The 22,863-nt window shown below is 39.9% G+C and overlaps 1 protein-coding gene across 2 annotated transcripts in view; it reads right to left on the reverse strand.

Annotated features, from left to right (window-relative positions):
- Window positions 1-22,863, reverse strand: part of CTNND2 (catenin delta 2) — a 646,172-nt gene that overhangs the window by 393,275 nt on the left and 230,034 nt on the right. For both annotated transcript variants that reach the window (XM_013130147.3, XM_034063316.1), the window contains exon 3: window positions 202-314. In XM_013130147.3, coding sequence (XP_012985601.2) covers window positions 202-314 — 113 coding nt within the window. The remainder of the gene's footprint in view (window positions 1-201; window positions 315-22,863) is intronic.

The raw sequence follows: 22,863 nt of genomic DNA on the forward strand, positions 1-22,863 counted from the left end.
AAAATTAAGCCTTTTCCTGAAAATCTCTTTTATAAAAAGCAAATAAAAATCCAAAGTTTTTAAGCTCTACTAAAATCATGCTCCCTGGTGTGAATTTAAAAACAAAAAAAACAAAAAGATGATCAATCTTGTTCTCAGTGGCAATTCATAACAGCACCAAAATTAATTACATTACAAGGAAATTAACAATTTGTACATTACCTAATGCTGCTCATGCTTCCAGTTTCTGATCCAAGCTTACATCTCTCTAGCTGGCTAGCTACAATCTGACGTTCAGCCTCAAGTTCTCGAGTCAGTCTCTCAAACTGCAGTTCCTGAAAAAAAATAGACCATTTGGTTTTACTTCTTTTGAGATTATGAATTTCCGTACACAAAACTATAATTTGTTCAAGAACTGTCAGTATAATATCTCATAGGAAAGCTTTTGGGTTTTCATTTTCAAACACATTCACAGTTCAAATTCCAGTGGTAACACTTATTCATTCATTCATTTACCCTAATGATATATGTCATGGAATGAGAACGGAATTTCCAAATACATTAACCAATTTAGGCCTACATCAGAATCATTCATAGTTCACGTAGATCTCTTAGTAGCACACAAATGACTTAACAAGCTGATATAAGTATGATCACAAATAATCGTAATTTGTGGCACTTAAAAATAAAAAGATGCAAAGTTCTACAGATAATCACATGGTGACAAAAGCTTTTGTAGTCAAAAAAGATAGCCATCACAGTACACACTAACAAAATAAACTAAGTTGAAGGTGTGTTGATATGTACTGAGGTAAGTTTCATTTCTGCATTTAATGATGCACAGAAGGAAAACTCAAGTAGTTTTAAACAAAAGCTGTGTTAAAAATCCTTCCACTTATTGAATACATTTCCTTTTATTCTGTCGAGAAAGCCAAATCAGTCCCATCAGGTAAGACTTATCTGCAGAGCTTAAAAATCTAAAGAGGAGTTTGTTTTATACAAAAGAGCTTATTTTTCTTCAATTAGAAGAAAAGTAAAGGCAAAACCAATACAAGTAAAATCCCCACTACACCATAAAGAGCTTCATTTGCCACATATCGCAGCAGTACTTGTATCAAATTCAAAATTGAGACACTTCTAGGGAATGAACGCTTGCTATAAATTTGCCAAATGTTGCCGCAGCTTAATTCTGGTTATGGTTACATGAAGTCATTTTCACAGGTAAAGAGAAACAGCTTTCTTGCACCTTTTCCTTGGGTTTCTTGAAGGCTGAAGGAGAAATATTTTTGATAAGTCACTTGTTAAGTCATTCCAGTGTCCACAGAACTGCACCCACTACCTTTTTCTCCCTCTTCTTTCCAAGGCTCCCCTAATGCTGGAGCTATGAGAGAGAGTCCCTTGATTAACTCCCCAGCAATGTCTTGCCTGGAAGAAAAACACCCCTGGAAATAAGTTACATACACCAAGTGCCAGTGAAGAACTTGGTATTTGAGAGAAAGAAATAAATGGTTGGAGAGAAAAAGATTCAGAAGTCTTCCTCCTATCTGCTACCTAAAACCTCTGAACAAGAAACAAAGGGTAAATAGAGGCATTAAACTTTTTGAGTCTCTGAAACAAGGCAAATCATAACCTAAAAGGAAGAAGGAAATGGCTGGTGGTCATTCTACCTAATTCAGCTGCATCAGTCTTCTCTGTTTCTCTTGTTACTGGCATCAAATAGGTTGGTGTCCTCAATTGTGAGTGAGGGGAGTCACCACAGCGTCTGTACAGCAGGAAATAGGGTGCTGTGTATACTTAAATGGCCACTGAGTATTGAAGCAAGCCTACTAAATTCTGTATTTGCTATTCCAAGCAACACTATCCAGAGTACAAGAACACTATCAAGTCAGACTGATGTAAAGAGCAAAACATTGCTGCTCCCTGAATGTTAACAGTGCATTAATAATCACAGTTCATAATATTCTCTGCACATTTTTGTAGTACTCAGAAATCACTTTTTCAGTGTTATTTGCAAGCAGGACTATTAAAAAACTACCTAATAAAATCACTTATTTCATATATGCCTACTTCACAGAGAGCATTTGTCTCTCAGTAGAATCAATAGTCCAAAAAAATGAAGAGACTGTTGGTCAACTTTTCAAGAGTCATTATTCAAATCCTGGCCTTGTTTGCATAAAATAATACCCTTACTGCAGAAAGGACTGTAACAGAAATATAACTAAAGTTTTAAAGAATTTAAAATCCAAGTGGTATAGTACTTGTTATGCAAGCATGCTTCTGTCAAAGCATGTAAGCACTGAGAAATCCCAATAGTATAAAATGCCAAACAAAACCAAACAGAGCATTAAGTTTACTTTCAAAATGAAAGCAAAAGCTTTCACAGTTATACTGTTCCACTGCACTGTTTAAGTTACTTGAATCTATCGTGACAATGGTATTGATGCACATTCTGATGCTTAGTACTGTCATCCAGCCAGCTTCGCTTCCCGCCATGTCAGGTGAGGCAGCTCAGAGATGTTCTTTGTCATGGCCTACCAGAGGGCACTTTTTTACCAACCTAGTGAGAGGGTGTAGCTGTCCTCATAACCTTGCAAAGAGAACCTTAAGAATCACCTTACATCTGCCTTTTCCCAGTCATGTAACTGATGTGTCCTTTTATTCTAGAAGGTGTGCAGACAACCTCTCTCCAGCTCCTTGTAGTTCACGCTATCCCAAGTCAATTAAATACAGAACTGCCCCCAAACTTGGATTACTGAAATACTTGAACAATAAATATTCTTTTCCATTTTTCTTCTGCTATCTGTAATGATCTTAAGGTCCTTTCCAACTGTTGTATGATTCTGTATCTTCTCGTATATTTTCTATGCTTTGTATTTCTTCAGTTATGCACTCCAGATGACTACTTTCCACACAATTCAGCATTTTCCTAACTTTTATGGCATGATCACTTCATCTACAGAACAGTTTTTGTTCATTATTCTAGTCTCCAAAATATACTCTTCTACTCTTGAGTCTGTCATTTATCTTTCCTTCCTACTTACCCCTTTCTGTTCTTTTCCAGATTCCTTCTTTCTTTTATTCCCTAGTATACCTCATGACTCATCCTCCACTAATATTTCAGGCCTTCTATACAAATTACTACTCAAACAAATGTCCTAAAATCATCAGTTTAAACAGCCTCTCTCTTGGTAATTGTGCCCTTATAGATGGAACTCTGTTCTTCTTAAGATGTATAAAGTGTAGCATGGTTTCAGTGCCAAAGCTATTCAACTCCCTACCCTACAGAGGTGACTGGAAAAGGACAGTTGTGCTTATGTTCTTCCTCCAGCAGAAAGCAGAGACCTGCTGGATGACTTAATAAAAAAAAATTATCTGGGTTTCTAAAGCATGATAGCTGAACAGTAACTTCATTACTAGCTTGATTTAATTGCTGGTATTTCTCACTTAACTTGTCTTCTGTCAGGTGCCATCAGAAGTTAGAGATGTAAGGAAGGAGACTAAAGGTGGAGGGGTAGGATATGTGAAGGGGCAGAGCCAAACAATTCTTACCTCAGAATTATACTCTACACTAAATTTAACAAGCAACTGTGTTAGGTATTCACTTGCATGATGGCAAAGGTACAGGTATGCAAGGTTGCCTTTAGAATGAAAGAAGAAAAGAAGAACTCAGGCAAAAGCTGTGAGAGTCTGCTATCCCTCTGTACCAAGAATCCCTGGCAGAAAACTAATTAATAAGCTTCCTTCACTTCATTCAGAAAGCAGTGAGAGTGACTAATATTTGAATAAATCCATATGTTTAGATTTCAAGCAGCTGTCACAGTACCAGAAGACAGACACTAGAAATAGTATTTGCTTACATTTTATAAAAATAACCACTGAACCTGACTCCATCATTTGTCTTATTTATTCTGTTTACAGTCATTTTCACCAGTTCATGCCATGTTGTGTTATCTGCACAACCTTCTATTATTTGTCTGAATCAAGCTAATCGCAAGATCAAAATTAAAAACAAATTCCTACCCACTGATTATGCAAATCTGCTGTCAAGACAATCGCAGAATGAAGAACTGCAGAAACTACCTCGCAACAGCAAAATTAGTTTAAGTAATGCCGTATCAAGTGCAACTTCACAGACTGTGCTACACAGGGCAATGGTGCCAAAGCAAGTGCACATGCACGGGCACTGCACTGTGAAATGACCAGTCTGGCAATCCTTGGCACCATAAAGGGTGTGGGAGTGGGAAACCAACAGAAAGATTAGACATAATGCTGCGAGTAATCCAGAGAAATCACTCAAGAGAGCAGCTTGGAAAAGGAGGAACATCATGGTAATGTTATCAAAATGTTTTGAAGTGATAAAAAGATCATGTAACTGCTAGGGCCTGAAGCAATTTATGCTTAAAAGTGGTGTTTGTCCACTACCACGAGTTTTTCTGTAAATATTCATTATTCCATAGACAGCAATTGGACGCATTTGCCATTTCAGTATGAGATTTATGCTTTGTCTACCCTCTGTAGCCACTAAAATATCAAACATTAAATAAGACTTGAGTCAGGTCATACATTTCACAGTGGTCGAGAAACTGAATATGCCTCATTGAAAAGTTCATAGCCTTTGGACAGGTTATGAACTCCTGAGCTCAGGGCACACCAAGTAAGAAGGTATTTGGTTATTTTTATGCTTTGTACCTGCCAAGTGGTCTGTGTTGACCCATGTGAATGTTGGGAGGGGTAAAACAGGTCAAAAGATATTTGACAGTTACTCAGAATAGATCTCACTTTACTCTGTCCTTTGTAATCTTAAAGTAATCCTTCAATCCTTTCACACAGAGATTTATATTGATGCTGAGCAAAAGACACAGCAAAATCTGTAGAGACAGTAAAAAGCAGCTGATAAAAAAAAATAAAATCTAAATTTCAGCTGAACAGCCTTATTGAATTCCCAAGAATCTTTAGGTCATAACATTAAAAGAAGAAAAGTGTTTACCTTTTGACTGTAAATATGCTATATAAAACCAAATTGGTGCATTGATGATCATTTGAATCTTCAAATACAGAAAAATAAAAGCACTGAGGTAAGGCTGAGAATCCCTGGTGAGATGAATAGAGAAAGCCTGATTATAGCTACACAAACAAATAAATCATCTCCTGGATTGAAACCTCTCATAAGAGCATCCTAGAAACCACAGAACTTCCTAAAGTACATTGGCTGTAGAAATGCAGAACTTTGGCTCTATCTTGCTGTAACCTACTAAACCAGAAAAAGTGTACCTCAGTGTCTCAGGTAGTATGTGTATATTGCTATGCACATGCTATGGCATCATGCATAATTCCATATACTGCACAGGATAAATTCCAAGTAAATGCCATTACTTAGTGTGGTGTTGGCAACAACCCATTCTTAACCCATCACACTGGAAACACATAGATAGAATTGGGGCACATACTTCCCAAAGAAATAATCAAAATCTAGGGATGTTTAACTTGGCAGGAATCTAGGGACAGCATCATACACAAACCAGACCTGACAGCCCATCCTGTAACTAAAAAGAAAACAGAATGTCATGATGCTTTCAAACAAGATATAAATGTCATAAGCAATGTCCCTATCCATCTAACACTGAATGCTGCTCAGAAACTTTAAAACCGGGCTTCAGAACACAGCATTCGATTCTTCCAGCTTCTCTACTTTCTCCATTGCTGGACTTTGTTTTCCCTGGTAGTTTTTCACTGGATTGTTTCATTCTTCCTTTCCAATAAATAAAATGGGGGGGGGGGGGGGGGGGGGGGGGGAGAGAAGAGAAAAAGCTCACAGCAAGGTAATAATGAGATGAGCAGAGAGGTGACAAATTCAGAAGCTCAGTGGTGGGTATGTTGTTGCAGGATCTTAATGGAGGCCAAAAAAACTTACAATTAAAAAAAAAGAAAGAAAAAAGTCTTGTTAGAAGCTCTGACTGCAGCTATGTTCAACTGCAAGTTTCCAGATAACATCAACCTTAACAAAGCATTCATACATTGGAGGGTAGGACTCCATTCAGAGAAACCCTGACAATCTCGAGGAACAGTCCAACCACAGTGTCATGAAGTTCAATAAAGGAAAATGAAAAAATCCTTCATGGAGGAAGAAATCCCATGTAACAGTACAGCATATCCACAGAAAAGATCTGAGGGTCTGGCTGACAAGTTGTGACTCAGCAGTGCATTTCTGTGGTGATGATGGCCAACCCCTTATTTCACTGTACTAGCAAAACTGCCGCTAGCAGAACAAGGAAGTCATTATTCCATTTTAGTTGGTACTCCTGAAGCTACGTCTTTAGTACAGTTCTGGGCCATGAGGACATGACAAGATTTTGAAGCAAGACCACCAGAGGGCCACAAAGATGGATAGAAGACTGAAGCACATACAATGATATACAAGAAGAAGCTGAAGGAATTTGGCTGTTTAGCATGGAAAAGGGAAGGTCTAGGAAGGATCTAATTGCAGACTCTTACTTCTTAACAGGGGATTATTGTTTTATTGATAGGTGGTGTTAAGGAGTGCTGAAGAAGTTCTGGAAAAATGAGAGTAGCCAGTGGAGGAAAAAAAAGAGGAAAAAAAGTATGGTTGGGGAGAACAGAACAAGAGACATGAGGAAAAGGAGGGATGAAATATGAGATACGTAGATGAAAAATCAGATGTGAGCTAGGAATGTGCACCTGCAGCCCAGAAAGCCAACTGTATGTTGGGCTACATAAAAAGAAGCCTGGCCAGCAGGTTGACAGAAGTGATTCTCCCCCTCTACTCTGCTCTTGAGAGCCCACCTGGGGCACTGTGTCCAGTTCTGGGGTATGGACCACAAGAAAGACACAGACCTGTTAGAGTGAGTCCAGAGGATGGCCACAAAAATGGTAAGAGGATTGAAAGACCTCTTGGAAGACAAGCTGAGAGAGTTGGGGTTGTTCAGAAAAGACAACTCCATTCTCTTCTGAATAACCCCAACTGGGAGAGAGAGAAGAGAAGCACTGAAGCTAGATCTGCTTGGAGGTCTCTTTTAACCTATTTTTTTCTACGATTCTAGAACTGTTGAATTCTGGAAATATTCCCAAAGTTTTATACCAACCCTTATTATAAGAGATCAGTGGCTATCAGATTCTCTGATCATCATCATCACCCTTACACAGACACATTTGATTTAATCTAAGTGCTAGTTGATAGTATTTTAGCAGCCTCAACCTGCATTCCTCTAGCTTACTCCTTTCACCTGATCTCAGGGTCTTAGAAAACCCACGTTTCTTTACGAGAGATTAGCATGGCATCTGGGCTATTATGAATATGGATTATTTACGGGTTAGAAAACTAGTTTGATTATAGTATTTAGGAATACACTATTCCTTCTTTTCCATGTAAGATTACCTCAGAGAAGCCCCCTTCACGCTTTTAACAACTTTTATAGAAATCAGACCCTATTTTATTTTCTATTTTTAGGACTCTGATACAAATGAGGTCACAAATGCATTCAGTTGCATGTTTCAGCAGTCCAGGCACACTGCCCTGTTCCTCTGTGAGTTACAGGCAAGCCTTGCTCTCGGAAGGCAAGCTGCCCAATTGCCTGGACTTCTGTTCCTAGGAAAATTGTATTATTTCTTCTCCAGCACAATCACCAGAGTTATTCAGATTATCTCCATTTTTCTGTTACAAATTGCCTGGTCCTTTTTTATCCCATTTTTTTCTTCCCTCTATTTTGTATTCAGCTTCAGTCTTTCAGCTCAGTCCTTTCTTCTCACCAGCTTTTGCATCCCTTGCCAACACTCCCAATGGTTTATCACCCACCATGATTGCTGTGCTATTCCACTTCCTCCCATGCAAACTACTTCAGTTCCCAAAGTAATAAAGTGTAAGTAAAAGCCTTGGAGTGTTAGGACAGGATTAGAAATACCAAGAGCTTTCTAATCTCATACTTTTGCTTCTCCACCCTCTGCAGCAGCAATTTAAAGAGGATGTAAGATAAATTAACTTTCTAACTCACTAGCTTTGAGTTGCTTTAGGGCTTATTGTTATTAATTGTAAAGCTCAATGTGGGAACAAAACAAAACCTCAAAGATGATGAATATTCTCCAAGGAGAGTGAGAGAAAAAGGCATGGAGTTTGGGAACAAACCCTGACTCTTCAGTGTTATACTGGCTTGTAATTCTCCTTCTCAGTTGCCCAGGCACAAAGATTTACTATGTCTGAAGTTGAAAAGGGTAATTCCATTTAAAGTAGCCATTTTTGGAGCCTGACTTTGCGTGCTTTGTGAATCTAATATGTCAGACAGAAAACTGGGCTAATGTCTTTAATATCAATATCCCAATACATATCTGTAGGGCAATTTTGTTCTGAAAAGAGCAACACAGTCCTCCTGCAGCTGGAAGATACTTTATTATGATGTAAAAAAATGTTTGTATGGTTTAAAGGCCCATGAAAAGCTAAGAAAATGAAAGAATGGGGTTTCAAAAAGTGAAACTTCTAAAAATGTTCTAGACACTGAAGCACTAAGAAAACCTTTCTTGATTCTGACAAGATACTCAGCTCATAGTCTCCCTTTCTTCTCTCATCTGATCTGTGGTCTGATGGGCATTATGCTGAGATGCTACAGAGGTGTCAGTATACACACCAACATATGTGAATACCAGTAACACACAACACTTTTTCTGCATTCTATCTACACATTTAGAGAGCTGAAGTCTTCTCTGGCATTTTATTCATGGGGTTCAAGAGTTTCCTGTTTACACATCTCTAAAATAGTTCTCCATTCCAGAATTTCAAAGACACACTCCATCCCAGGCATTAAGAGCAGATGAAGAGCCAGCATTATAAACCCTTAGCTTTACAGTTGTCCGGAATGGTCCAAGAGGTTAGAGACATTGAGTACCTTCCTCTTTTCCTGCTTTCACTGGAGAAATTGTTCTGGTGCATGATTTTCTCTTGATTTTCCTTGCTTTGTAAGAGAGACTGATTTCTCAATCCATACACAGACTGTCAGTGCAGCATATCCAAGAACAGACTCCATAATTTGCAATTATCGTTGAATCTCTGAATTAATTAGGCTACTAGAACTGAGTATTGCCATGAGTAGCTATTAAAAAGCTGGCCATTACCATGTTAGTAAGGGATTCAAAAGTTATCTAACAAAGCAAGATAGGTTTTTGCCTTTTTTTTTTTTTTAGGGTAACTACTGCATGCAAATTAATACCTACAGAATTCTGGTTTTTCTTGTCTTACAACTGATAACACAGAATTGTGATTTTCTGTATATTTGCACAACTCAGTTTCCTATGCTAACTGAATGTGGATGGAATTTCAAATTAAAAGTATTACAACAAAAGTATAGGAAAATTCAGCACAAATACTCGAGTGTTCATAAGCAAAAATTCAAGTATACTCACAGACAGTACATTCATGGGACAAATAACTTACTTATTTATACTACTATTAAGTATTATGGGAAAAAAAAAACTTGCAAACAGCACGGGCTAAAAAATTTGAACTGCAGTACTGCAAACCCTTGAGATTTGCACATGTTCTCTCACAGATGACACTGGCAGTAGCGGTTAACTTTAATAGCCTAAACTATTGTCCTGGGTTCAGCAGTAGCAGTCATTTTTCTCTTTTCTTAGTAGCTGGCGCAGTGCTGTATTTCTGACTTTCAGTCTCTGAACAGTGCTGATAACACCAATGTTTTTAGTTGTTGCTCAGTAATGTTTACTCTGACCAAGGAGCTTCTGAGTCTCATGCTCTGCCAGGGAGCAGGGGAAGCTGGGAGGAAGCAGAGATGGGACACCTAACCCAAACTAACCAAAATGGTATTCCATACCACAGCACATCATGCCCAGTACATAAACTGGGGACAGTTACCCGGAAGGGTTAGATCACTGTTCTTGTCAGGCTGGGTATCGGTCGGTGGGTGGTGAGTATTCTCTTCCCTTGTTATTTCCCTTATCATTATTATTATCGGTGGTAACAGCAGTGGTTTGTGTTATACCTTAGTTACTGGACTGTTCTTATCTCAACCCATGGGAGTTACATTCTTTCGATTCTCCTCCCCATCCCTCCGGGAGTTGGAGGGAGGATGGAGGGGGGGGTTAGGGGGGTGGGAGAGCAAGCTGCATGGCTGGGCTTAAACCACAACAGCTATGCTTTTGGATCTTTTCTTTTTTATGATGTCTTCTATTACAAAGAAGAGAATTAGTAAAATAATTAGACAATTCATTCCTTTTCTGCCTACCCTGCAGACATACCACAGATACAGGAAATTCCCAACAGATTCATATTGTTCTTTATGAAAGAGAAAAGCAATTAGTAATGAAAATGTTAGTTTTAAGAACTATCATTATGATCTTATTCTCATAATAGCTCATCTTCTGAACAAAGTAAAAAAGGTTTTCATAATGAAATTACAGCCTAAAAGTTACCTGTTTGAAAACAAGTAGGTAAGGAACATGTAGTTCAGTATAACATTTGTACTATGGGCAAAGATAGCAAAAGAGCTTAGAATCAAATTATATAAACAATATCACTGAATAAAAAGAACTTGTATGGGTTGACATATGGGTTGACAGTATGGAGTTGACAGTACTGGCTGTCCATCAAGGCAGAGACATATCTTTTGAAAGAAGGATGCAAAGTGTGATAGTTCTGGGAGTCTTCAATTTCAAAAGACAGACATGGCGCACAGACTGAATTTTGGACTCTATCATAGACAGCTGCTTAGGAGGCATTCCAGTACTTACAGGGAGCCTACAAGAAAGCTGGAGAGGTACTTCTGACAAGGGCATGTGGGGATAGAATAAGGGAAAATAGCTTTAAAGCGAAAAGAGGGAAGATCTACATTAGATATTGGGAAGCAATTCTTCACTATGAAGGTGGTGAGATACTGGCACAGATTGCCCAGAGAAGCTGTGGCTGCCCCATTCCTGGCAGTGTTCGAGGCCAGGTTGGACAGAGCCTTGGGTGACATGGTCTAGTGGAAGGTGTCCCTGACCATGGGAGGGGGTAGAAACCAGATGATCTTCAAGGTGTCCTTCCAACCCAAACCATCTTATGATTCTATGCCAACAAGAAATATATAATTCTTGACCTGGTCTTGGGCAATGTACATAAGATGGTTTGACATCTTGCAGGAGAGAAGGCCCTCTTTAAGTGATTATTCCATGCCCAGATCCAACATCCTTACGGAAGGCAGAAAATCTGCCAGTTATGAACCACATAAAGTACGCAACAGAAAACCCAAAAAGTCTGTTTAAACTTAAGAGTTATTAAGTCCTCATAGGCGGCATGGAAATGACTTGATACCCCCATGCTGGAAGTACATAGCCAATTAGGTCATGTGTCAAGAAAAGCTTAAAATGAAACAAGAAGTTAGCAGAGTTAAAGAGGAGGGCAAAGGAAGTCATTAGAAACAAAAAATGCTCTTTCTGAAAGTTGAAAACATCTTCAAATGATGAAAATGAAGGGCCATAAATGCTGACAGCTTAAATGTAAAAACTCAAGATTGCACAATATGATTCTAAGGGACAAATAACCAAAAGCATTAAGGCAAATAACAAATCTTTCTTTAAAAGCATCAGGAGCAAGAAGCTGCCTGGAGAGTCTGTAGAGCCACTGGCTTATCAGACTATAAAATGGTCCATTGAAGAGAAACTAAACAAATCCTTCAGAAAGGTTTTTTCTATTTCATGGGAAATTCCTATGCTAAGAACTCACTGAGGGAGTCTTATCTGAGAACTGCCTGAAATTGAAGTGACAGTAGAATAGGTCGTGAAACTGACAAAACAAACAGTAACAAATTGGAAGATCAGACAGCATTCACTCAAGAGTTCTGAAGGAACTAAAAAATACATGGCTTAAAACAGATGTAGTACCTGAGAACTGAAAGATATTGAATGCAATGCCAGTTTCCAGGAAGATATATAGGATAACATCTGTAAAAGCAGCAAGCCAGCCAGTCATATAAGGGGAATTAGTGGAGCCTATAACATGGGCAGTAACATAAACATGAACTATTTATCCAGAAAGTTTCTGTAAGGATAAGTACTTTCTTAAATAGGTGGTCAAGACTAGAAATAAATTGTAAATTCCCACACTTGAAGGTATTGTTCTGCTAATTGGCAGGGTACTCAACAAAACAACCACACACTAGCCCTGCAACATGCACAGTTTATTAAATAAGCACACTAAAGCAAACATTCACACTAACATGCTATATGCATATATATGTATATAGTAAATAAGCACAATAAAGCAAATCAGATATATATATAAGTAAAGCACAGAGGAAAATTAGGAATGCACCAAATCATTACTTCATAGAGAGAACAGAGATTAAGAAGAAATACATACCCAATTACCACCAAATCACCATCCAGGCCCACGCTTCAAGCTGGGAAGCCCCATTACAGCCAATGCTGGGAGTCTCAGGTAACTGGGAAAGTTCCTATGCTGTGCATCCACCCATAGGTGAGGATTTGGATTCAGCTACAAGAGGGTCCTGCTTTTGTACCCTCAGAAAAAGAACTGGCTTTATGCCAGCTCTGTAATTGTTTACTCGTGGAGCCATGCAATTTCTCATGATCTCACTGTTGTCCACACTGAGAGCATTGGCCAGGCACCCCAGTGCAGCCAAGTATGAAGGTCATAGAACAGCTGCACACCTATGTTTTCCTGCCTCATTCCAACAAACAGTCACAATTAATATAAACATAAATTCTACCAAATACACTTTGATAAAACCATACTTTGTTATGTCTCTCAGTTGTGAGAAGGAACCAACACTCAGGTAGGTTCCCATCCATTACAGGTGTCCAACAGTGAAGTTCTGGTTCTGTGTTCCACACTGTTCAATACATATATAAATGACTTGAAACAAGGAGTGAAAAACAGGGTGACCAAGTTTGGCAACAACACAAAATTATGCAGGATTGTAAGGCTGAAGGGCAGCAGCAGAGAATTTTATAAGCCTGAAAAAGCAGGACACAAAGCAGGAGATTTAATACCCTGTAGATAAACAGAAGGTGATGCTCATGGAGCAAAACCAAACCTAATTTCACATGCCCTTCAACTTCCTGGAAACACTTCCATGAGTTACCTACCTTTCCCCAGAAGCATAAGGATGACCGGCCTGTAGCTTCTTAGATCTACCTTTCTGCCCTTTTTGTAGTTGACTGCAGTATTTGTTCTTTTCCAGATATATGGGATTTCCCCTTACACAACCCTTTAAAGATGCTAAGTAGTTTTGCAAGAGACAAGTCTCTCCTCATGACCCTCAGTTGCGCCTTATCAGGAGCTGTGCATGTCCTGTTTCTACAGATGGTCCCTCACTTGACCCTCCTCTGTGAGCAGCAGTTTGTCATTTGCTTGGTCATTGCTTCCTGACATAGAGATTTGAGGCCTGACATTAACTGTGACGACGGGCAGAGTGCTTCAGCCTTTCCTGTGTTATATTTTTATGAACTTGCTGGCCCTGTTCAGCAACAGGTCTACATCTTGCTTGTATTTCTGGCTTCCTACTAACATACCTGCAGAAACTGTTATGCTGTTCTTGTTATCTCTTGCTAGATTGAGCTCCAGATGAGCTTTTTCCTTCCTAATTGCATCTCTGTATGCTGAAGCAGTATTTCTACACTCCTCTTCAGGAGTTTGCCCCTGTTTGCACTGCTCTAGTGCTCTTCTTTAATTTGAGCTCACTTAGTTAGCTTGGTGTTTTTCCAGCCAATTTGTTTTTATATCTCCTCCTTTTCCTGCTTAGGGGGATAGGCTGCTCCTGGGCTTCATAAAGCAGCTGTATTGGGAAATCTCCCAAAATTGCTGAGCTGTTCCAAGACAGACTCCCATTGGATCCCTCCTAACAGCTCCCTGAATGTATTGAAATCTGCTCCTCTGAAGTTCAGGTCTTCGTTTTATCACTTGTCCTTCTCAAGTCCCTTGGTCTCTACACTCCTACAATTGCTGCAGCCAGCACTGCTGTTGACATACGTATTTTCAAACACATCTTTATTAGTAAGCATTCAGTCCAGAAGAGCACTGTTCCTAGTTGGCGCATCCACAGACTGTACTAGGAAGCTGTCCTCTTGCACACGCTGGAAATCTCCCAAATTGCTTATGAACCCCTGTGTTGCTTTCCCAGTAAATATCAGGATGGTTGAATTCCCTTTTGAGAACAAAGGCCTGCAGGCCCGAGGCCTCTTGGAGGTCAACAAAGAAGGCTTCATCCACTGCCTCTTCCTAATCCAGTTCTGCAGCAGAAACCATGAGGTCTCTCATAGTGGCTCTTTGGCACAAAAGCACCCTAAAGACCACAGCTGACCTCTATTTATTAAAAATGTTCTTTAACACAGCTCAGAACCATTTCTTCTCTTCTACCCAACCTCTACTGTCATTGCTTATGGTCTTAATGGTCCATCACAGGAGTCCAGACACATGAGCTCTCCCACTGAGTTACTGTAATCTCAACAACACTGTAACTCTGTGACTGTACAAGGAACTTCATTTCTTCTGTTTTCTTCCCCAGCTTGTGAGGGTTGTCGCACAGGCACTTGAAACAATGTGCCATCTGTTCCCTCTCTCTGAGGGGAATACAGTATCCTCTCCTATGGCTTTGCTCCACATATGCTTTCACCTTGTCCCCTCCAGCCTTGATCCTCTCCACTCTGCCTTAACCTTCATTTAACATCATTGCTCCCCAATCTATTGGTAAAGGAATCCTTGCACTTCTTTGAAACGTGGATCTCTTCAATCTGTGTATCATAGTCCTTTGATCATGAAAGGAGAAAGACTGACTCCAGCTACGCAGCTAGGTGCTGACCTAAACAATATGCCTGCTTTTGCCTGCATTCTTCCCTGGCAAGACTGAGGTGAAAAAAACCTGAGATCTGTCTCCTTTAACACCAAAGACTCTGCAGTCCTGGTTATTTTTTTCCCAGATCATGCTTTGTAGTATCATTGGTGCCCACCTGGGAGAGTAGCAAGTCCTTGGACATGGCGAGTCTTGGTTGTCTGTCTGTGCAGGATTTCAGCTGTATTTTAACTCCAGGCAAGCAGCAAACCTCATATGACTGTGTCAGGCCATCTGATGTGTGACCTCCATTTACCATAGAAGGGAGTTTCCTGCTGTTAGTACTACTTTTCCCTCACAAGTTAGACCTTCTGAGCTGTTGGTCTGGTTGTCCTTTCCAGAGTAATATGTTCATCCTTTCAGCCTATTCCCAAGCCTCTGGATCTATTCTTGAATTGAAATTTTCCAGATGAAGGGAAAGGTGCCTCAGGTCACAAGCTTCCAGGGTGTCTTACTCTGTGCACTGCTATTCCTTCCCTGTTTAAGCTTACTTCTGGTCTTGCATTTTGCACACGGAGCCGTTTGCTCTTACCCCTGCAGCATCATTGCTTGACATCCTACTGATTTCCTGCTCACTCCCCCTGCTACAGAATAAGCTGCCGAGAGCTACAGGTCCTATGCCTGTCAGCTTTGTGGTCCACTAGTCAAAAAGTCCAGTATGTGAGGTCCCCATCCCATTTAGCCCAGCAAGGAGTACCAGGCCCTCCCCACTGTCCCTCACTTGAATAGCTACATCCCCACCCAGGAGCTCTGGATGGTTAATGTCCCTGTCATCTTAGGAACAGCACTGTGTCATGTCACTACCACTTGATCACCTGATTTCCTACCTAGACAGCACCAACAGTCTCAAGGCACTGAATAAATTCATGGTGTGCCAGCATCTTGGAAATCACATGAAGTTCTGTTCTTTCCACATCTGAAATGATGTGGCAGACCTGAAGAGATATTAAAAAGGGGTATAGGGCTAACGACTTCCGTACAAGGAACTATGAAGTTGGCAACATTTAGTCTGGAAAAAAGACAGCTTAAGGAGGACAAAATCCCACATGGTATGTTCACTAACTCTTCCAAAACAAGCAGGACACATGAAATGAAGCAAATAAGAGCCAGAATTGAAAAGAGATGAAAGAAGATGGTTCTTTATGTAACAGGCATGCTTTTGATGGTTACTGAGCACATCATAACTTCACTGGGTTCTGGAAATCTGAAAACAGGTGGCTTTTGAGTATGAGGCAATGGTATCATACATTTTTGCCCTGTTCTCAGTCTGCCCACAGTATATATTTACAGTCATCAGTAGAGACAAGTTGTCCAGCTAACAATGGTCATTCTCATTAGTGAAACATACATTTATTGATACAAAACAGAAACCAGGAAACATAATGAACCTGTTTGGGTTTTTTTTAATATAAAGCTGTATTTTCATCCATAACACATCCAGCTTGGGAATCCAGACCATCCTTCCAATAAAACACAAAAGAGTTTTGCTATTGACAACTCAAACAAACAAACAAACAAGATTCCCAGATTTTCACTATTTATTCTAAGTAAAATGGTGAATGGAACAAAAGAATACTGGACTGGATTTGTGGTTATGGCTCTGGGAGATCAAACACACAATCGACACTTGCTGCACTCCACAGTTACCAAGCCTCACTAAAATAACCGTGCTGTTTCCACAATTATAGGATGGATACCAGTTCAAAGACCAGTCAGTTGCCACCAAAATGCTGTTCAGGAAGCTGTTGGTAGATTAAAATGGACAGAAGCATCTCTACAGGGATGTTCCTTACAGGAGGCATACCAGAATTATTATTGTGATACAATTCCAAAATAAGAAAGCCACAGGAATCATTACTACTTTCACTGAACTGAAAGAAAGGAAAATGAGAGAAGAGAGAGACTAAAAATAATGAATGAATCAATTTGTTCCAAGTTATTTCATTAACATTACTGTGGAAGTCATATGAAATTCAAGCCCTTATTACAGCAAAACACCATGATCAAAATTGTATCTACCCCCTTGTGACGAATGCTGGAATCCTCTACCAGTGTTGATAACCCCAGCAGTTTTGTCCAAGATCTGGCACACAAAATGCACTTCTCTAAAGCCCCTGAAGCTTAGTCCTACAAGCAGGTAGGAGGTGCAACTCTCTTTTCAGAACAGACTGGTTCATGATACCACAGTATTGAAAAGGAAAGGAAAAGTAAAGAAAACCAAGCCAGCACATACTGGATTTTAAATGTAGCAGTCTAAGTGAATTTAATGGCAGAAAGAGGGTTTGAATTGATTTCCAGCCCTGGTTTCTGAGCTGTGTTTTAGAGTCGTATCTGTTCTCTTCCCTGCCCCCCATGCTGAATGAGAGGTCTCTCCCCGCAGTGGGAACTTGGACTGGGTAAAATACAGGCTCTCTCCTCCCCACACCTGGCAGCGGCTGAATGCCACACACATTCCCCCTTCTGCACTGTTTCCATGGTAGCGCCAGGAAAACCACTCCAAACCGGTCGGAGTCGGGAGGCAAGGAGAAGCACCGGCCGCAGCAGAGCTCCCTCTCGCCTCCCTGCACAAGGCACTCTGAGAAATCAGGGGCAGGAGCGAAGCTGGTCGTAGCCTGGGAGGGAGTGAAGACACCGGCAGCACCACTCAGCATAGAAACCTCCTTTCATATCTGATGAGAGCTGCTGTGGCTCACACACGCGATACGGCGGTTCGAGTGCTGGCTGTGCAGGTAAGCAGAAGGCCGCTTGCCACGGCCGGCAAGCGCTCAGCTCATCTCCCCTCCTGGGTCCTCTGAGAGAATGTTGTCTGTGATCCTATGGTAGATATATTTCTGGCTGTTCCCTGGTTAAGGGGAAATAGTGATGTGCATTTGCCATAAACTGAAGCAGCACGAGGGCACCTCATCTTTTTTTACTTCACCAATCTCCTAGACATGGTTCTAAAGTCTTATCTAAATTTTTTCAGCATCTTAGGACCATGATTTTTTGGGGATTATTTTGTCCAAGCCATATATTTGCATGGCTGAATGTCTCAGAGACAGAAATGAGATGAAATGTGACACTTCTGAATGATCTTCACTAGCTTGAAATAATGAGAATCTGGAATTGCAGTCTATGTTTGCAGAACAAATCAAAGACACAAGATTACTCTGGCCACTTCCAAATCCCAACCTGCACACAAACCACAATGCAATATATCAGCACAACAAATAGTCCCTAACCATGCTTGGCAGGCATCTTACAGGATCACAGAAGGGTCCAGGGTGAAAGGGACATGTGGAAATCATCTGGTCCAAACCCCCTGCTCTATCAGGACCACATACACAGCCAGTTCTCCAGAAGCATGTCCAGGCCGCTTTTGAATACCTCTAAAGAAAGAGACCCCATAACCTCTCTGGGTAACTTGTGCCAGTGCTCAGTCACCTACACAGTGAAAAAGCATTTCCTGATGTTCAAATGGAGTCTCTTGTGTTTCAATTTGTGCCCACTGCCTCTGGTCCTATCCCAAGGTACCAGAAAAGAATGACTCCCTGTTCTTTGCACCCTCTCTTTAGCTATTTATAGATATTTATGAGATCCCCCTCAGCCTTCTCTTCTGACTGAGCAGCCCCAGCTCTCTCAGCCTTTCCTCACAGGAGAGGTGCTGCAGTCCCTTCATCATCTTCTGAAGCACTTCACCTTATACGCTCCAACATGTCCGTATCTGTCTTAAACTGAGAAGCCCAGAACTGGAACCAGTGCTCCAGGTGTGGCTTCATCAGTGTTGAGCAGGGAGGAAGGATCACCTCCCTCAACCTGCTGGTAAAACTCCTCCTAATGCAGCTCAGAATACTGGTGGACACCTTTGCCACAAGGGCACATTGCTGGCTTATGTTTAGTTTGGCATTCACCACCAAGTCCTTTTCTACAAAGCTGCTTGTCAGGTGCCTGGAACTAAGGAGCATACTGCTGTCTGCAGATAGCACTGCCAAGGTTACTGAGGCACACATGTCACCCCAGAAGCAGGAAAGTTTGACTGGACGTTGCCACACACACAGTACTAGATAATTTCCTGTGACATTAAAATCCATCTCCTTCCCTGAACGAAATGAGAGAAATTTTATGAGTTTTCACATTCTGCAGGAGAACAATAGAATTTTTGAGTTTTCCCATTCTGACAAGTGTCAGAGGTATAGACTCTTCCTTGTGTGCCTGAGGATAGGAATGGGTAGGATGTCCAATTATATGAAAAAAAAATATACGGGAAACTGGGGTTTTTTTTCCTGAATTGATCATGGATGATCCATCTTGGTTTATCTTACAAGGTTCATTCCTCTCTGCTCACAGACACTCTCCAATTTCAGAAATAGCCTGTTCCATGCAAAGCACTAAGTTTCCCTATTCTACCTGAGAAGCTACACTGGATATAGTCCTGAGATGACTTAGCTGTATAAGCCTGGCTCTTTGATCCAGACCCTTTTGAGGAGAGTCTCAGCAGCCTGCAATACACAAGTATCAGCAACATTTGCAATGCTAAACTGTAAGATTAGAAGAAAGACTACTTAATTTTCCGGGCCTGTTCTGTTCTGTGGTCTGTTCCTAGTGTATTTTAGATTACCCAATCACCTGGCAAGCAAAATGTGACATCAAGCTGATTACTTAGCAAGTGCTGGAAATTTATAAAGTAATTTCCTCTTTGTCTTAAAAAGGAAGAGTATATATTTAGCATACTAAAGTCAGGATTTTAAGCCAAAGGTTTTATATTATTGTGTTATTTTCCCATTCCTTGATTTCTAATTGGTAAAGACTGATTTTTTCATATTACATAGCTGGCAAAGTATGTATCATTTCCAAAAGCAAAGACACTGGAATTACAATGAAAGAAATAATTTAATGGGATGCACGGACTGTAGTAACTCTATTTCATTTCCTCAAACAAGAGACTGCATTGACTGAGAGAGACATTTCTTTGGCTCATGTCCATCACAGAGCAAAGTCAGAAAGAGAGAGACAGAGTGAAAGAAATACAGCATTTTCTCCCTTGAATACATTCATGACTTTGCAACAATGTTTGGGGTGTCTTTGACAGCATCATCAGAATATAAATTGTCTCTAACCACTTTCCACATATTTATTTATTTTGGAAAGGGCAAACCCCCCCACAACAGTGTAATCCCACTTAAAGAGAAGGGTTTTGAAAATGTAACCCTTAAAAATCAGCTCCCTTCCCTTTAAGCAGCTTTCCATCTCCATTGCAGTTTATATCTTTTGTTCTTTCACTTTATGTTCGACAAAAGAGAGGAGTAGGGAGCCCTTTCAGATTCAGTCCTACAATAAGTATAAGGTATAGCATCTCAACAGCCAAGAGAAGCCTGGAAAACCAACCCTAATTCTGTTATGAAGTATTGGCAGCTTGATCAGTCAGGACTGGACAGAGGGGAGGAGAACATCCTGGAGCAGTGCTCAAGAGCATATAAATTATTTGTGTTTTTTCCAATTATTTTTATTTTAATTTCCTTTTCTGAATTTACAGAGCACATCTCCCATTACAGTGAAACTGGCTTTATACCTCCTAGTGAGTTTACAGGCAGTTGTATCCACACCACTACTTTCGGTACTTTTGGTACCACATTCATCCATCTATTTCTTGTGAAGAGAGGGTGACAGGACTCTCTGTAGCAATTGAGTATACATAGCTGTGGATACAGAACTTCAGGCAAATAACATGCAACAATGTTTTACCTAAACAAAACACTCTACAGTTAGAATCCCACTACGATGGAGGCTACAAAATTACTTACAGTAAAACAAACTTGAGCCTGAGAAGCAGTCATGCGAGAAATAACACTGAAAATAATGGTTAGCATGACAAGAACTACGTGACCTAAATTCTAATTTAAAATACTTATAGAAGAAAAAGCTTTGGATCACTCAGATACCATAACATTGTAGCTGCTGAAAATGCTGACTTCTTAATGACAACCACTCTATGCAAATGATCTAATTACAAACATCAACACACAATGCCTTGTTGAAAAACGGGGAAATGTTTCAAGAGGCTTAGGAAGGAGAAAAAAATGCACTTTGAAAAATATTACTATGTATATGGAATAATGAGGCCTCATAATAGATGCTGGATCTTATTTACTAAAATTTTGCTGTTTGATTCAGATGTTAATTTCATGCTGCATTAAATGAGTAACAGATAAACCCCCTTTTTTAAAATGCTCACATCAGCTTCAAAATTACAGTTTGATACATTTTTGAATTTATCTTACAAAGCACTGAATGTAAATTTGCAAGCCATGATGAGTTAGAATTTTAAAGAGTTATAGCAGTGGGAATGAAGAGAGAAGAGACTGGAGCAGATAACAGGCAAAAGGGGTGTTCTGCCTACATCTGCATACTGACAGCAGGACCTTCTGATTACGGGATAGCTGGATTCACCACTGCTTTTATTTATACATAAATGAACCTACAGAACAATGACTTATAATTTGTCAGTCTGGCTAAATATTTTTAATTGATGTATTTTAATACTGTTGATGAAGTTAAGTCAAAGTTCTATTTCAGTAATGTCAGAATTGACTGTACTCCTGGCACACACAGCAGATAACCAAAAGTAAAAGTCATTCAGTCATATAAACCTGGAGGCACTTTTTTTAAGGTGAGGCTTGAAAAAGTGTGTAATTTATCTTCTTTCTGCCTGTGAATGTCTGAAGTATCCAGTCTCACTGCAAGAATGACCTGTCAAAACCACAAAGCAATTCATCCCACTGTTGACAAACCCAAAGCTCGAATATGACTGGAAATAAAGATTTGAGAAAAAAAAATAAAAATAAAAAATAAAAAAACCTGCAGCTGAGACACTGCAAAATATGGCTGCTGCAACAGGTGAACTGCTCTGTAAGATTAGCAGCCTACCATAAAATCCTTCTCTGTAACAGAGCAAAGCACAATGTGACAGTAGATAAACTCCATTAGAGTGAATTTAAGTACATGTAACCATGTAGACAGAATAAGCCAAACATCTGCCCATGTTTTTTTTCTACGCTTTGTTGATGTTTGTTATCATCTGGACACATTATCCACATGTCCCCTGAAACCACGTATTGCAATTTCTATCAACTAGTATTACACCTGCTGAAGAGTACAGAACTGATCGACTAGAGCTTCTCCTGCTGTCAAGCTCAGCCAGCAAGCTGTTTGTGAATCCTGCAGATGTTTTGGTAAACATGGACAAACTGACTTTTTAAAATGAGTTTTCAATCTAACTAAGAAAAAAAAAAACCCGAAAAAAAGGAACAAATAGACATATATACATACACGCTGTTTTTCAAAACTACACTGTGCTTCACTGGTGTGTGTTTCGAAATTTCACTTGAGGGCAGCATGAGGGGAACGACAAAAAACTAACAAACAGTAATTCCATAATATATAAAAAAACACTGTCATGACAGCAAGGTGTAATGAAGCAATAATGACTGAGCTCCCACCCCCAGCAACATTTTAAATCCCTTCACAAGGTATGGATTTCATTTTTCAAAATTCTCTTCCAAGATATACTGATTTTTTAGATGCAATATCATGTGGGTTTATTGTTTTTAAACAAAACTCCTCTGTCATTCAGAAATTCAATCAGAAAATACAAAGTCCCTATGCTGACTGTCTCAAACCTGCATCTGATTTCTCTGCCCAGTTAAACAAATGGCAAATTATTCTTCTAAAGCATTCTGTGAACATTTAAAATAAAAGTTTAAAGGAAGAGAAGATGGAAACTTGCACAAGCAGGTTGTGTAAGATTTTGGAGAATGCAACTGTGTCCAAACAGGAACTGCAGTGCCCCTGTGGACAGCATTTCTGGTTTTCAAGAGCCAGTATTAATTACAGCTTAGGTTCAGCCTGTTTTTTTTGTCATAGAAATGTAAATGTACAGCCAGAATGCCCTGGCAGGACAACAGGTTTAACTATAAAGCCTTTTAGAATTTGTCCAAAGACATACCCACAGTCTATCTGTGGCAGGTGTTTTGGTTTTTTTGTCTGCTCTATTTGGTAG

The sequence above is a fragment of the Melopsittacus undulatus genome, chromosome 1 (genome assembly GCF_012275295.1).
Source record: "Melopsittacus undulatus isolate bMelUnd1 chromosome 1, bMelUnd1.mat.Z, whole genome shotgun sequence".
NCBI lineage: Eukaryota > Metazoa > Chordata > Aves > Psittaciformes > Psittaculidae > Melopsittacus > Melopsittacus undulatus.